Genomic DNA, 16,720 nt, shown 5'->3' with positions numbered 1-16,720 from the left:
GAAAAATGGTCCTCTGGTAAAAAGTCGTGCAAAAAAAAACTCATTTTATTGAGTATTTTATTAATCTACGTTTACACACTATCTCGGTTCCTTTGCACGGCAATACAGTGCTCTCATGCTGAAATGTGTCCTACAAGTCTTTTCGAAGTGTGTCAAACAATTGCAATTCCTGCTGTATCTCTGCAATGGTGTCAAAATGGCAACTTCATCTTCGGGAAGATGGCAAAGTCCACAACAGCCAAATGGGCAGGGTGGGTGTGGAAGTGAGGTCATATCATTTCCGGTAAAAAATTCACATGTGAGGAGGAGCTCAGTGCCATGGTCAAAATAACAGACGTGGTAATGCACGTGGTCAGATTAGCACCTGTTACACAGGATGATATCTTTTGGCTCACTGACATATGAAAGTTGGTGCTTCCTGTGACTATGCATGCAGGCTTGTGCTGCCATCTGTTGGTGTGTTACAAACACAAATATTCTCGAAACTTTTTAAAACCACCTCGTATTTGCCTTCTCGTAATGGGAGGGAGAGGAGTTCAAATGAAACATGTTTATTTCCAGTATCTTGGTAGTCAGAGCAAGAACCATTTACTGTAGGAGTTAATACGAGTCCATCATGAAGAAACTGTTCCATCAGTTCAAATGAAGTATTCCAGGTTTTTGTTCCTGTCTGTATTAGTATCCTGTGTCTCGATCTCTAGGTGTTTCATGGCAATAAAATAACGCACAAAAGCTTCACCCAGCGCCCCACGAATCACACTGTCTTCTTCCAAGGCCACTAAGGCATCCTCCAGTTTAACAGGTATGGCAAACTGTTTCTGCTGCACTGGAGCTTTGGTAAGAGCCTCTTCTGCACAGAGGTTACGCTTGATCCCATCCAATCCCGCTGCAATGGTAGCTGCCAGGACGATGTATGGGTTCGCCATTGCTGAGCCAAGCTTGTTCTCAATGTGGGTCTCACGGCCACCGTGAACCTTTACGTTGAAAGTGCAACTGTTGTCATTGCAGCCACAAGTGGCGTGGACTGTGCTCTTCGAAACACTGCCTTTGGAAAGCTGAGTGCGGCAGACTAGCCCTGGTACAATTAGGCAGCTAAGAGCTGGTGAGTGGTGGAGAAGCCCTCCAAGCCATTTCTTGCCAATTTCAGACATCTCACCAGTGCTCGAATGAAAAAGATTTCTCCTGCCACTGGCATCCCATAGGCTGTGGGACAGGGAGCCAGAATTATACATGGTATTATCGGTCAGGAAGGTGGCAATGTAGTTATACTTCCTGGCCATTTCTTTGACACCAGTACGAAAGGTGAAGGCACTGTCGGCAGCTTCGATTCCAAATTTAGGCTTGAAGCAGATCTCCATTTGTCCTGGACCGCTAGCGGACGCAAAACTATCCACCCTGATGCCCATTTGGTACATCCCTCTGACCAGTTGCTGTAAGAAGGGCATGTCATTATTACTCAGCAAAGTAGTGGCGGGGAAAAGTATGACGCTGGGGCCCATTTGCTCCGACACTCCGAAGATGCAGCATTCATATGTGAAAGAAGAAAGAATGGCGATTCCCGCGGCTTGAAGTTGACCGAGCATCGTCTTGGCGATAAGGCGAGGAGATGTGCGCAGAGGGATCCCCGTGATGGTACAAGGATCGCAAATGATACGGGCGGTCTGCTCAGCCCAAGGAAGGACCCGGAAGGTGGAGAGATCAGGGATCAGAAGAATATCAGCGTTGAAACCAGCAGAAATCGGATGGTCGACCTCATTTTCTTTGGGGCTCAGAGTCAGCTCCAGGTAGCTTCTAGGCATGGGGACACCATACAGTGCTTTTTCCTGCAATGCCAATGAAACATAATAATTATAAATTATAATATTATATATAATATATATGAATTATATGAATTATAATATAATATTACAATGGCATAGTTAATCATATTAGTGCTTATTAAATCAATAACTGGACTGAGAAATCAATCAAGAAAATTTAAAAGACAGTGTGTGTGAGTAGTTACATGAAATAAGGAAGCAGGGACTGTCTTGGATCTAGAGACACCGTGGAGATCAGTGGCTTCAAAGCGAACAAAGCCTATATTCTCACAGTTGATCTGCTGCTTTATGTCTTCAACCTCTGAAATGAAGTTCTGAGATCCATGGAATTCTGTGTGTGGGTCTATGGAGCATAGAAAAATCTTGAAATTTTTCAATTTGAAATTGTTTGAGGAACAGAACATAAGCCTGGGGACTAAGTAAAGAAGAACTAACCTGTGTGTGATATCCCAGTGTTTGTTCTTTCACTGCTGGGCCTGTTTGTATGCCCACCACAAGATGAAGCGCTATCTCTTGTTCTTCTATCACTACCTTGAGTGGGCTTGAAGGTTGTGAAGGACCTAGATGGTACGTCATCTGGTTTACAGTCAATTCTTTGTCCAGGCACGTGGCAATGATGACTTTCTCTTGTATTTAGTTTGAAGCGTTTACTCAATAGGTGTTTCAGTTCTTCTATTGTCTCTTTAGGAAATCCTGCTTCTGGTAGCAAATCCGGTTGGCCTTCATTACTCCATTCATCCGAATAGCTGTTGTCCTGAATGGAAACCGTAGGCCAGCGGTGTGGGCCTATCGAAAGTATAGTAGAATTGTCAGTGGGGCTTGGAGCAGGCCAATTAGTCTGGATTATGGGCAATCTTCTTTCCCGTTCTGAAGACTCTACACGTTTTCCACTTCCCTCCTTCTTTTTGCCATGACTCAGACTGCCTCCATCTATTTCGTCTGAATCCATTATGGCTGTTTCCCTCAATTTCTTTGGAGATCCTTATGATGCATTATGTGTCCTTTCAAATTCGTGAGCTCCAAGATGAAAAAAGAGCTGTGTCCGAGCACGTCTTATATATCCCCCAGATACAATGCTGACTGATTTGGAAAAATCCCTTTGCGCTCACCATGCGCTCAGAGCCAAATGGTTTACATAACTCATATCCTCTGACTGAACTTTCCTGTACGCTCGGCCAAACAAAGACAAATCCAGGCGGTTCACTGGGCTATTCTATAGCAACCTGCCACGCAAAAAAAGCTGTGCGTCAGCTATTCTGAAGGCTACAATACACGCTTTATCAAATTTCTGGAAACATTACATAAGAGAGAACAGATGTAGAAACTTTGCATGCTCCATGATGTAGGCTGCATAATGCTTAGCCATTGTCTTTGTTCACCCTCAGTGTTTGAGATTTCCTGGCCAGTTTCACAGCATGTTCACGCTTCTATTAAAAGTCAAGTCAAGTCAAGTCAAGTTTATTTGTATAGCGCTTTTCACAACAGACATTGTCTCAAAGCAGCTTTACAGAAAACAACAGTGAAGGTGAATGGTGTGCGTTTGTCCCTGATGAGCAAGCCGTGGCGACAGTGGCAAAGAAACCTTGAGAGGAACCAGACTCAAAGGGGAACCCATCCTCATATGGGTGACATCAAGAGTTTGGTCATAAATCTTTCAACAATACAGAACAATTTGTGATCATCATAGATCCAGCATCAGCTTCTCCATGCCAGGGCCTTTAAACACTCGGCATCTACTTCTCCATGATCATCCATAGGTCCATAATCTTCACGAGGTGGGACGTGACTGGAGCTGGCCAAACCTCAGGATGCCTCGGGATGGGGAGAGAAAGAGAAGCAGTGGAGAGGAATTAGCGTAGCTGCTGTTCATGATATTAACAGCACAAGTTGATAATGTGCATGTAATCATATATTCTGGAGCACAAGGTTGTGATGTGATGTGTGTGATGTGTGTTATGTGTAGGCTTTGCTAAAAAGATATGTTTTTAATCTACACTTAAACTGGGAGAGTGTATCTGAACCCCGAACACTGTCAGGAAGACTATTTCAGAGTTTAGGAGCTAAATGTGAAAATGCTCTACCGCCTTTAGTGGACTTTGCTATTCTAGGAACTACTAGAAGCCCAGAGTTTTGAGATCTCAGGGAGCGTGACGGATTGTAGCGTGTTAAAAGACTGGAGAGATACATGGGAGCCAAACCATTTAGTGCTTTATAAGTGAGTAGCAGTAGTTTGTAGTCTATTCGAAACTTAACAGGAAGCCAATGCAGGGACGATAAGATTGGGGTTATATGATCGTATTTTCTTGACCTAGTAAGAACTCTTGCTGCGGCATTCTGAACTAACTGAAGCTTGTTTATTAATGATGCAGGACATCCACCTAGTAATGCATTACAGTAGTCTATTCTAGAGGTCATAAAGCATGGACGAGCTTCTCTGCATCAGATATAGATAACATATTTCTTAGCTTAGAAATATTTCTAAGGTGAAAGAAGGCTGTTTTTGTAACTTGATTGATGTGATTTTTGAAAGATAAGTTGCTGTCTAAAATAACTCCCAGGTCTTTTACCGTTGAACTAGTAGTTACAGAACAACCGTCTAAATGCAGGCTGAGATGCTGGAGCTTCTGTGTACTATTTTTTGGGCCGATGAGCAAAATCTACGTTTTATCAGAATTTAATAGCAGAAAGTTATGGGTCATCCAATCTCTTATTTCTTCAACACACTCAGTTATGCGAGCTAATTGAGCTGTATCGCCTGGTTTGGATGAAATATATAGCTGGGTATCATCAGCATAACAATGGAAGCTAATTCCATGCCTTCTAATAATATTTCCTAATGAAAGCATGTATATTGTAAAAAGCAGGGGTCCTAGAACTGACCCTTGTGGCACGCCATAATTTACTAGCATTATCCTGGATAGCTCTCCATTTAAATCTACGAAATGGTAACGATTGGACAGGTAGGATTTAAACCAGCTTAATGCCTGTCCCTGAATACCGATGTAATTCTGTAAGCGATCGAGGAGAAGATCATGATCTATAGTGTCGAACGCAGCACTAAGATCTAGTAAAACTAATAGGGAGATGTAGCCTTGGTCTGAAGCTAAAAACAGGTCGTTAGTGATTTTAACTAGAGCAGTTTCTGTGCTATGATGGGGCCTAAAACCTGACTGAAACTCTTCAAAGATATTGTTCTCCTGCAAGTGGTTACATAACTGGGCAGCGACAATCTTTTCTAAAATTTTAGACATAAATGGGAGATTTGAAATTGGTCTGTAATTCGATAGCGTGTTTGGATCCAGATTAGGTTTTTTTTAATGAGGGGCTTAATAACTGCTAACTTGAGGGATTTAGGGACATGACCTAACGGTAGTGAGGAGTTAATAATATTTAAAAGAGGCTCACCAGCTGTATATAACACTTCCTTCAGTAGTTTAGTGGGAATTGGATCTAACTGACATGTTGTTGATTTAGCTTTCATAATAGCATCATACAGCTCTTCCTGTCCTATACATGTAAAACAGTGTAGTTGTGGGGTTGTGAGTACGATTGTGTCGGGAGATGCTGTCAGAGGTTGAACCGCCACAATTGTTTTTCTAATGTTATCTATTTTTTCAGTGAAGAAATTCATAAAGTCCTCACTACTAAACTGTGATGGAACACATTTTTCAGATCCCTGATTTGTTGTTAGTTTAGCGACTGTACTGAAAAGGAACCTGGGATTGTTTTTGTTATTTTCTATGAGTTTGCTCAGGTGTTTAGCTCTAGCAGCTTTTAGCGCCTGTCTGTAGCTAAGCATACTGTCTTTATACGCAATTCTAAATACCTCCAATTTAGTTTTCCTCCATTTTCTCTCCAGATTACGTGTTGTTCTCTTTAGGGCATGCGTATGACTATTATACCAAGGTGCAGGTGCTTGTTCTCGAACCTTTTTTAACCGGAAAAAGTCACAATGCACGCATACACTCACACACCTATTTACCTCATCCATTCATCTTACCAACGTATATGGGATGGGGAAAAAAAACTCCAGACAACCCATGCAGACAACATGCAGACACCCAGAACAACAGTAAACTAAGGTAGAGTCTGAACAATATGCTACAATGGTGCAAACACCATCAGACATCTCCCTGGTTGCAAGATTCTGAAAGTCTCCCTCAAACATTGATGTAATAAATTTTGACAAAAAATGTTCAGCTTGTGCACAAACCAGGACCTCTGCCTGCCTGAACCACCACACTCACAACCGATCTACCAGTTTCACCTGGATTCACAACCTAATCTGTCCAACCATCAGCCTCCTTGCCTGAGAATCCTGTAACACACACACGAGGTCCACTGGGTGATGATGATGATGATGATGATGATGATGATGATGAAAATAATGATTATGAAGATGAACTATGAACTAACTATTATGATGATAATCATGAAATTGATGATGACATTCATACTATGATAATGATGATCATTAAATCTATGATGATGATGATGATGGTGATGAAGTGGATTTTATTTGAACCATGATGATAATTACAACAATGATGATGATGATTATGATGATGATGATATTATATACTATGACAATAAAGAGGAGGATGATGAGGAAGAACTTGATGATGATTAATACTATGATAATGATGATTAAAACGACAACGACAGTGATGATGATGATGATAAAACTATTATGATTATTAAAACGATGATGATGATGATAATTAAAACGATGATGATGATGATGATAATAATAATAATTAAAACGATGATGATTAAAATGAAGATGATGATGATGATGATTAAAACTGTTATAATGAATAATACTTTTATGATAATGATCACGACGATAATGATGATGATTAAAACAATGATGATGATGATGATGACGATGATAAAGATGATGATGATGACGATGACTAAGATGATGATGATGATGATGGTAAAACTATTATGATTATTAAAACAATGATGATGATGATGATGATGATAATTAAAACGATGATTAAGTGAAGATGATGATGATGATGATGAAAACTGTTATGATAAATAATACTATTATGATAATGATCACGACTATAACAATGATGATGATGATGATTAAAACGATGATGATGATGATGATAAAACTATTATGATTATTAAAATGATGATGATGATGATGATGATGATGATTAAAACAATGATGATTGATGATGATTGATGATGATGATGATTAAAACGATGATGATGAAGACGATGAAGATGATGATGACGATGACTAAGATGATAATGATGATGATGGTAAAACTATTATGATTATTAAAACGATGATGATGATGATAATTAAAACGATGATGATGATTAAAATGAAGATGATGATTATTAAAACGATGATGATGATGATGATTGAAACGATGGTGATGATGATGATGATGATGATGATGATGATGATAAAACTATTATGATTATTAAAACAATGATGATGATGATGATTATTAAAACGATGGTGATGATGATAATGATGATGATGATGATTAAAACGATGGTGATGATGATAATGATGATGATGATAAAACTTATGATTATTAAAACAATGATGATGATGATTATTAAAACGATGATGATGATGATGATGATGATTAAAACTGTTATAATGAATAAAACTTTTATGATAATGATCACGACGATAATGATGATGATTAAAACAATGATGATGATGATGATGATGACGATGATGAAGATGATGATGATGACGATGACTAAGATGATGATGATGGTAAAACTATTATGATTATTAAAACGATGATGATGATGATGATTATTAAAACGATGGTGATGATGATAATGATGATGATGATGATTAAAACGATGGTGATGATGATAATGATGATGATGATGATTAAAACGATGGTGATGATGATGATGATTATGATGATAAAACTTATGATTATTAAAACAATGATGATGATGATTATTAAAACGATGATGATGATGATGATGATGATGATTAAAACTGTTATAATGAATAATACTTTTATGATAATGATCACGACGATAATGATGATGATTAAAACAATGATGATGATGATGATGACGATGATGAAGATGATGATGATGACGATGACTAAGATGATGATGATGGTAAAACTATTATGATTATTAAAACGATGATGATGATGATGATGATGATGATGATGATGATGATGATAATTAAAACGATGATTAAAATGAAGATGATGATGATAATGATGATTAAAATGATGATGATGATGATGATGAAAACTGTTATGATAAATAATACTATTATGATAATGATCACGACTATAACAATGATGATGATGATGATTAAAACGATGATGATGATGATGATGATGATAAAACTATTATGATTATTAAAATGATGATGATGATGATGATGATGATTAAAACAATGATGATTAATGATGATTGATGATGATGATGATGATGATTAAAACGATGATGATGAAGACGATGAAAATGATGATGACGATGACTAAGATGATGATGATGATGATAGTAAAACTATTATGATTATTAAAACGATGATGATGATGATAATTAAAACGATGATTAAAATGAAGATGATGATGATAATGATGATTAAAATGATGATGATGATGATGATGATGATGATGATGATAATTAAAACGATGATTAAAATGAAGATGATGATGATAATGATGATTAAAATGATGATGATGATGATGATGATGATGATGATAATTAAAACGATGATTAAAATGAAGATGATGATGATAATGATGATTAAAATGATGATGATGATGATGATGATGATAATTAAAACGATGATTAAAATGAAGATGATGATGATAATGATGCTTAAAATGATGATGATGATGATGATGATGAAAACTGTTATGATAAATAATACTATTATGATAATGATCACGACTATAACAATGATGATGATGATTAAAACGATGATGATGATGATGATGATGATAAAACTATTATGATTATTAAAATGATGATGATGATGATGATGATGATGATGATGATGATGATGATGATTAAAACAATGATGATTGATGATGATTGATGATGATGATGATGATTAAAACGATGATGATGAAGACGATGAAGATGATGATGACGATGACTAAGATGATGATGATGATGATAGTAAAACTATTATGATTAATAAAACGATGATGATGATGATGATGATAATTAAAACGATGATGATGATGATGATGATGATTAAAACGATGGTGATGATGATGATGATGATGATGATGATGATGATGATGATGATAAAACTATTATGATTATTAAAACAATGATGATGATGATGATTATTAAAACGATGGTGATGATGATAATGATGATGATGATGATGATTAAAACGATGGTGATGATGATGATGATTATGATGATAAAACTTATGATTATTTAAACAATGATGATGATGATTATTAAAACGATGATGATGATGATGATGATGATGATGATGATGAAACTGTAATGATGAATAATACTATTATGATAATGATCACGACGATAACGATGATGATGATGACGATGATGATGATGATGATGATTGTGATTGTGACCTGGTTTCTCCCCGTCACGCGCTCCTCCTCTCCTCTCTGTTTCTCACTCGGTTCCTCTCTCAGGGCGCGGCTGCTGCAGGCTCCTCTGCCTGGTTCCCGCGAGCCGCTCACACGGACCTGACGCTGCCGCCGCGGCTGTATGGTGGTGGAACACACTTCAGAGATCTTCACATCTTTCTACGGACCGGCTTTATGGTTAAGCTACAATCTTCAATGAGTAAGCATATTCCAGTAAGTAAAGCCAGGATTAACTCCGGGGCCTGTGGTGGGTTTTTTATAGAGATTTATTTCATTATTATTTAAACCGGTTTAAATAAAAACTCGCTCATTGTCCTAGCCTGGGATGCTAGCTAGCATTTAGCGCGGTTTGCTAGCTCTTAGGGTACCTGAAAAGACGAATGATTTGACCTCATATGTTATATAGTAATTTTATTGAATATTAAAAGTGTATTTTTAGTATAGCGGATTTATTTCGTGTTATTATTTTTTCGGGGGGCGGCGGCGACTCTGTCACCTGGTTAGCATTACGCTTCGGCTAAGTAGCTAGCTAACCCGAGGACTGTGTTTTGTAACTTGAGGTTTGTACAAAACAGGATTATTTTGTGTGTCTTTAACCGGGTTTAATGTGTTTATATATAAAGTGAACAATAAGGATCGAGTTGGGGGTTTAAAGACCTACAGATATTTCCAGGTCATAATCATTGGGCCTCAGGTTGTAGACTAACCAGCTGTGTGTGTGTGTGTGTGTGTGTGTGTGTGTGTATTTGCCGCATTCACATTATCAGTCTCGGAGACATTCTGGTGTTCCTCTGGTATCAGCTCTTGACCTGGATCTGGTCTTTATTTAGGACTTTGGGTATATAAAATCTGACTATTTATAAAGCCTGACCCTAGATCCAGAAACCTTGGGTGATCCTCTAATTGATGATCCAGATGGTTGAAGTTAGTTGACCAGGCAGGAACCAAAAGAGGAACCGTTTTTAATATGTAATATTAATAGATACACACACACTTGAAAAACACTGCAGGATGTAAGAAAACCCCTGACCAGATTCCCAAAAATCATATTAACTGGTTAAGATATTTGCCAGAGATTTGCTGTCGCTACATGTTAGGATATCTTCTGGAAAAAAACATCTTGAGGAAAGGTCTACCCAGGGTTCATATACATTTTCGAAAAGTATGAATTAATTTGATTTGAGTGATTTTCAGGTCTGGATTAGTATGGGGTGCCCTATTCAGTTTACTAAAATATATATATATATATATATATATATATATATATATATATATATATATATATATATATATATATATATATATATTTAAACAATTTATATTATTGGCAAATTGAAATGACGCGTGGTGACGTGTCTTACGTTCAGACGTTTCAGTGTGGACGAGGAACTTTTGGGAGACGATTGAAAACAAAGCATGGACGTGGAAAACGGCGTTTTCATATTTATCCGGACTTGTGTAGATGTAGCCTCAGTGTAGCCGGAAATCCAAAACGGAGAGAAAAAATATGCGTTTTCAGGTGTTTTCGTTAATGGACTTTAATTCTGTTTTGTATTTTCTTGGTGAATTGCAGATGAACAAACCTTCTGTTGTAGGATTGAAGGCTTTCAGTTAAAAAATGAAATTAATAAATGATTTACATTGCAATGTTTTTGAATCGCAGTTTAAGTAAAATGCTGAACATCGAACGTGGTTCGGTGTCTTATAATATGGGCTTAAAAATCTGCACGTTTGGGTCTGGAGAAGTATGAATTTTTAAAATGAAAAACATGTAGGAACCCTGCATACCAGTTTATTAGTTTTGAGTAGATCAGATTTGAAAAACGAGCAGCTTACGTGTCATTGCCTTCAGATGATCTCAGGATGGTGGACATGTTCCCCTACAGCATGACTGGGTTTTTCTTCTCCTCGTTCTCATCTGTGTCTCTTCCCTTTTGTTTTTCTATTACAGCAGTTCTGTGGTGTATTGGGTCACACATTTATGGAGTTTCTGAAGGGCAGTGGAGACTACTGCCAGGCTCAGCACGGCGTATATGCGGACGAGTGAACGGCGAGCCCTGCTACCTCACCGGACGAGAGACTTGCGAGAGCGCTTCAACGTTGGCCTGGGTGGACACGGACAGCGGGGCGTCCACAAGCAGCCAGACCAGTCTGGATGGGGTAAAAAAAGAAAATCTCCAGAAGTGCACTGACCTCGTTGGCCCTCTGTTTCCTTGCTCACCCTTGAGGACCAGCCTTTTTTTTTTTTTTTTTTTATTAATTTATACATTTTTTTTCATCAGTTACATTTTTTTTCCCGTTTCATTATTTCAGTTTGCTCTTTTCCCACCCTGTCCCCCTAATTTTTGGCTAATTATTTTTTCCTCATTTGGTGGGTTCGAGAAGTTTCCTTCCGAATTCTTTTTTTTCCCCCCTGGTATATTTCCGTATACCGTTTTTTTTTTTTTTTTTTTTTATCAAAATGGCTCGTATGAATAGACCCGCCCCTGTGGAGATCAAGTATAAAAACATGAGGTTCCTCATCACCCATAATCCAACCAATGCCACTCTGAACAAATTCATTGAGGTGAGTTGTTTTTCTTTTTTTTTTAATAGCAATGTACTTCAGAGAAGCATGTTCTTGGGCAAATTTTGCCAAGAAGTCAGAATGCTCATTTGTGAAATTGTTGTCACACGTTCGTCTTTTTTCCTACTTTTTCTGCAACCAAATCATTCTCACTCTGTTTTTTCAACAGGAACTAAAGAAGTATGGGGTGACAACGGTCGTTAGAGTGTGTGAGGCGACGTACGATGCCAACCTGGTGGCTAAAGATGGCATACAGGTTCTGGTAAGTCCAGTTAAAAAGTGTGGTTACAGGCGTAACAAGTGAAAAGCGCTCTCCTGCATTCAGTTTAACTCTGTTAGAAGGTCTTTTCCTCTTCAGGTTTCACTTCACCCCTGAGATTATCCATTCCTCTGTTGATTAGTTTGGTGTGTTTTGGGTCGTTTGGAATCCTGAAAAGTGAAATTTCTCATTATCTTAAGTGTTTTAGCTGAAGAATTAACGTTTTGTGCCGTATTTAATTGGGATTTGGAGCTATTCGTTATTCCCTCCAGTTTGATTAAATCCCCAGTTCCAGTTAAAGATGGGGATAATAACAAGCAGCGATTTGCATCGGCATAAAGGTTAATGCCGTGATGCATCGATTTTAAAAAAGTGTGCATCGGATACAGGTTGGCATTTGTATCACAATGCATCATTTTGAACATATTTGCATTGGTAAAAATGTTTGATTATTAGTAGATGCGCAATTTTTTTTATTTATTCACATCGAATCAGTAACTGCTTCATATGTATCTCTAATATATCGTATTTTTGCCTATGCATCGAGATGCAAATCGCATTGGCCTCAGTTATAGAAATGCACATCCCTAGCTGAAGAAGAGCAGCCCCAAAATATAATGCTACCACCCCCAAAATATGATGCTACCACCCCCATGCTTCACCTTTGGAATAATGGGCTTTTGGTGATGCTCCCCACCCCATCCACCCCCAAACAATATCTTCTAAAAAAATCTTTTATTTCTTATGTATAGTTTCAGCACACCGTAACACATTACTCCAAGCTGTTTTGTGAGATTGGATGTTTTCTCTATTTTCCGTCTTGCTGTCCTACATCAGACCTCACAATTATATGAAGAATTCCCGGGGACTGATGGCACACTGAGGGAGCAACCAGTACATGCAAAAAAAAAAATCCTTTAGATGTTTAGATGCCTTTTGAAATTACGGGTATTGGTTTATTAATGTGACATGAATTATATTGGTAGAAAAATGCTGAAGATGGAGCCACCAGGTAGGAGGAAAAGAGGAAGGCCAAGGAGGAGGTTAATGGATGTGGTGAGGGAAGACATGCAGGTAGTTGGTGTAAAAGAGGCAGATATAGAGGACAGGGTGGTATGGAGACGGATGATCCGCTGTGGCGACCCCTAATGGGAGCAGCCGAAAGAAGAAGAAGAAGAAAGAAGAAGAAGAAGGTTTATTAATGTGTACTAATCAGTGTTTAACATGAGCTTGAATGTGATTGGTTGATTGACTTGATTCGTACAATAAATTCTATTTAAACCAGGGTGTGTAGGCATTTTTTTTCAATATACAATATATGTTGTTGCTTTAATTGAAAGACGAACGATGCAGAAATCCCCCAATGCTCAAATACCTCTTTCTCGATTGCTCTCACAAATCCTGCAGGATTGGCCGTTTGATGACGGAGCTCCTCCTTCGAACCAGATCGTTGAGGACTGGTTGAATCTGCTGCGGATTAAGTTCAGGGAGGAGCCAGGCTGCTGCATCGCTGTTCACTGTGTGGCTGGCCTTGGGAGGTAACGTTTTGTATGAAATGACTGATCTGACTGTAGGCGTTATGTAACGTTCTGTTATATGAGTGAACTGAAAATCTGAAGGCCTAAGATTATATAAAGGTTTATGCTGCACTCCTTTAAAGCGTTGGGCTGTGTTTGTGTTCTAACATATGACAAACGTGTGTGGACGCATGACCATTTGATTTGCATGTATATTTTTTTTTGACCAGCTCTTTTGTCATTTGTTATAATAACCTCCACTCTTCAGGGAAGATGTTCCACTAGAGTTTGGATTGTGTAGCCACTGTAAAGTCAGGTTCTGATGTAGGGTGAGGTGAGGAGGCCTGGAGTGCAGTCAGCAGTCCAATTCAAACATTCAGCCAAATAGTGACAATAGGAACTTAACAGTGCCGACGGATAAACGTTTGCTTGCTGTATAGTAATTATAGCCTGACAAAGCTCACAAAGCCTTTACTGTACCATATTACATTGGTTTGTTGTGTGTGTGTTTTTTCCTCCCCACAGAGCTCCAGTCCTTGTTGCCCTCGCATTGATTGAGTGTGGAATGAAGTATGAAGATGCTGTCCAGTTCATCCGACAGTAAGATACCTACTACCCCTTTTGAGCACGCTCATTGCTGAGATAAAGTCAGTCAGTGTGCCACCTCGTTAGGGATACATACTCACCATCCTCTTTATTAGGAACAATATATTAATACTGTGTAAATGTATATAGTGTAGTAATATATATACTATTGTATAGGACCTTCAGGAGATTTAGCAATCACATTAAATCCCTATCCTGATGTTCTGCTTTGCACTGCTGAAATGTGATTGCAGGCATTGAGGTGTTCCTAATATTGTGGCTGGTGAGTGTGTATGTAGTTTTTTAGCATTTGAAATCTAACTTGTGGAAGGTGGGAGCTCAGTGGTTACGGCTCTGGGTTACTAATTGTAATGTTGGGGGTTCAAGCCCCGGTATTGCCAAGCTGCCACTCGGTACCCTCGAGCAAGGTCCTTAACTCTCAGTGCTCCAGGGGCGCGGTATCATGTCTGACCCTGCACTCTGACCCCAAGTATACAAGTATAAAGCACCTGTCTTTCTTTTTGCTTGGGGTATTTTACCTGTTCAATCATGTTAAATCAGGGTATGAAAAAACGCACCTCACCTGTGTTCCGAGCTGCACGGCATCGGGAGAAAAGCTTCACCGATGGTGATTTTTAAACGCACAACGATGCCAAAAGAAAAACTGTTTTGAAGGAGGAAGACAGTGAACAATGACTTTCTTGGTAGGCTACTGTTTAGATACAAGCCGTGTAACAGACACTGTCTTTCATTAAAGCCTGTGTAAAGTTCATTAGTTTCAGTGTAGACACCTGCGGCTTATAGACAGGTGCGGCGTATTTATGTTCAAAATGAAAATCTTTGTTAAATTCTGTGGGTGTGGCTTATATATGGGTGCGTTTTATAGTCCGGAAATTATGGTATATTGAAAATAAGACTAATCAAATCTCTTCGTTAAATTGTTCCATGTTTGGTTTGGGAAACCCATGAGAATTTTCTACATGCAGTTAGTTTGTTCTGTATCCGTTTATTGCCTCTGTTCTTTCAGGAAGCGTCGTGGAGCGTTCAACAGCAAGCAGCTCGTCTACCTGGAGAAATATCGCCCAAAGATGCGTCTTCGCTTCAAAGATCCAAACGGCCATCGTAACAACTGCTGCATCCAGTAGAGCTTTTGTTCGAAGCCCTGCCATTTAAAAAAAAAAAATAATAATTCTGTAATGTGGATAGTTATTTCTCATCATTGGTGAACATGTAAAAAAAAATGCTAAAAAGAAAAAAAAAAAAAACACTCGTGCGTATCTCCCTTTTCGTGTTAATTTTACAGTGCAGCCTCTGTTGCCAAGGTGAGTGCTTGTGTAGGACCATGGTCACATTTCCCTTGTTACAACTTTTAATTCCAGCCATTGTTTAAAAAAATAATAATAATTTGTCGAAGCTGTTACAGGAGTGCGCTCTGCCAAACAGTATTTATTTTGTACAACTATACGACAGCGTAGGTATCATTTAAGTCTTTTATTTTGTTTCTGAAGATCTGAAAATGCCTTATTAAAACGATCGGAGGCAGGTTTAGGGGGAGAACTCGATGGCATGTGAAGGAGCCCACCTGTGAAAACAGCTGCAGATATAAAGATATATATAGCAGGGAATTCATGAATTAGAAGAAAATATATACATATATATTAAAAAATGAATAATAGTGTGTATGTGGAAGGTATGGGATCTAGTTTGTGTTTCCAAACTTCGTTTACTAATTACTGCCATGTCGATAGTGTGATCATTTTTTTTTGTGTGTGTGTTTGTGTGTTTGTGTGTTTGTGTGTGTGTGTGTGTGTGTGTGTGTGTGTGTGTGTGTGTGTGTGTGTGTGTGTGTGTGTGTGTGTGTGTGTGTGTTTTGGCTTCAAACTGGACCTCTGCGATATTTTGTAAGCCTTTTTATTTGATGTGCGTAACTTAAAACACAAACATTTTATTGGATATTTGATTTATGTACGGTATTTGAGAACGTGTACTTTTAGATCGGCTATTTATACTATCACTGGGTATGTGTTTTAGTATAGTGAGAGAATCTGTAACTGTTCACTGACGAGAGAAAAAATAAAATAAAGGAACACAACGAGGACACTGGTCATGTGCACGTCTCGCGTCTTGATTCGGTCCTGATATCGGGGGCGATCCGTATAGAAAAACATGCCGAGCTTTATCAAAACCATTTATTTACCCATTTCCACAAATGTCGGTGTGACATTAAACCGAAAATAAATAAAACCACTGAAAAGTTCACACATTTGAATGTAGGAAGGGATACGGTAAATAGCGAACACACTTCATTACACTTCGTTAATTGAATGTTAAAATTGATTTACACTGATTTTTAATACTCTTTTTGTTTTGTTTTTTTTTTA

The 16,720-nt window shown here is 38.3% G+C and overlaps 3 protein-coding genes across 4 annotated transcripts; 2 read left to right on the top strand and 1 right to left on the bottom strand.

The window, feature by feature from the left end:
- Positions 1–51: 51 nt before the first annotated feature.
- Positions 52–2,876, bottom strand: lgsn (lengsin, lens protein with glutamine synthetase domain). 2 transcript variants are annotated; one of them, XM_083559701.1, is made up of 3 exons: positions 2,256–2,876; positions 2,006–2,163; positions 52–1,823 (listed from the first exon to the last, which is right to left on the bottom strand). In XM_083559701.1, exons 1-3 carry the CDS (start codon positions 2,767–2,769, stop codon positions 639–641), a joined length of 1,857 nt encoding a protein of 618 aa, XP_083415827.1. In that variant the 5' UTR covers positions 2,770–2,876; the 3' UTR covers positions 52–638. The 2 variants fall into 2 exon arrangements, with proteins under 2 accessions (XP_083415827.1, XP_083415828.1); XM_083559702.1 differs by having other exon boundaries at positions 501–1,823; positions 2,006–2,182; positions 2,256–2,534.
- A 6,565-nt stretch (positions 2,877–9,441) lies between these two features.
- On the top strand, positions 9,442–11,505 carry LOC310736289 (uncharacterized protein). The gene is made up of 2 exons (XM_083559704.1): positions 9,442–9,625; positions 11,364–11,505. Exons 1-2 carry the CDS (start codon positions 9,587–9,589, stop codon positions 11,457–11,459), a joined length of 135 nt encoding a protein of 44 aa, XP_083415830.1. The 5' UTR covers positions 9,442–9,586; the 3' UTR covers positions 11,460–11,505.
- Positions 11,506–11,597: 92 nt separating this feature from the next.
- On the top strand, positions 11,598–15,684 carry ptp4a1 (protein tyrosine phosphatase 4A1). Its single transcript, XM_083559703.1, has 5 exons — positions 11,598–11,978; positions 12,148–12,240; positions 13,645–13,775; positions 14,280–14,354; positions 15,367–15,684. The coding sequence occupies exons 1-5, from the start codon at positions 11,874–11,876 to the stop codon at positions 15,482–15,484; spliced, it is 522 nt and encodes a 173-aa protein (XP_083415829.1). The 5' UTR covers positions 11,598–11,873; the 3' UTR covers positions 15,485–15,684.
- The last annotated feature ends 1,036 nt before the right edge of the window (positions 15,685–16,720 follow it).

The sequence above is a fragment of the Silurus aristotelis genome (genome assembly GCF_946808225.1).
Source record: "Silurus aristotelis genome assembly, chromosome: 13".
Classification (NCBI taxonomy): Eukaryota; Metazoa; Chordata; class Actinopteri; order Siluriformes; family Siluridae; genus Silurus; species Silurus aristotelis.
This window is presented reverse-complemented; position numbering and strand designations above follow the sequence as displayed.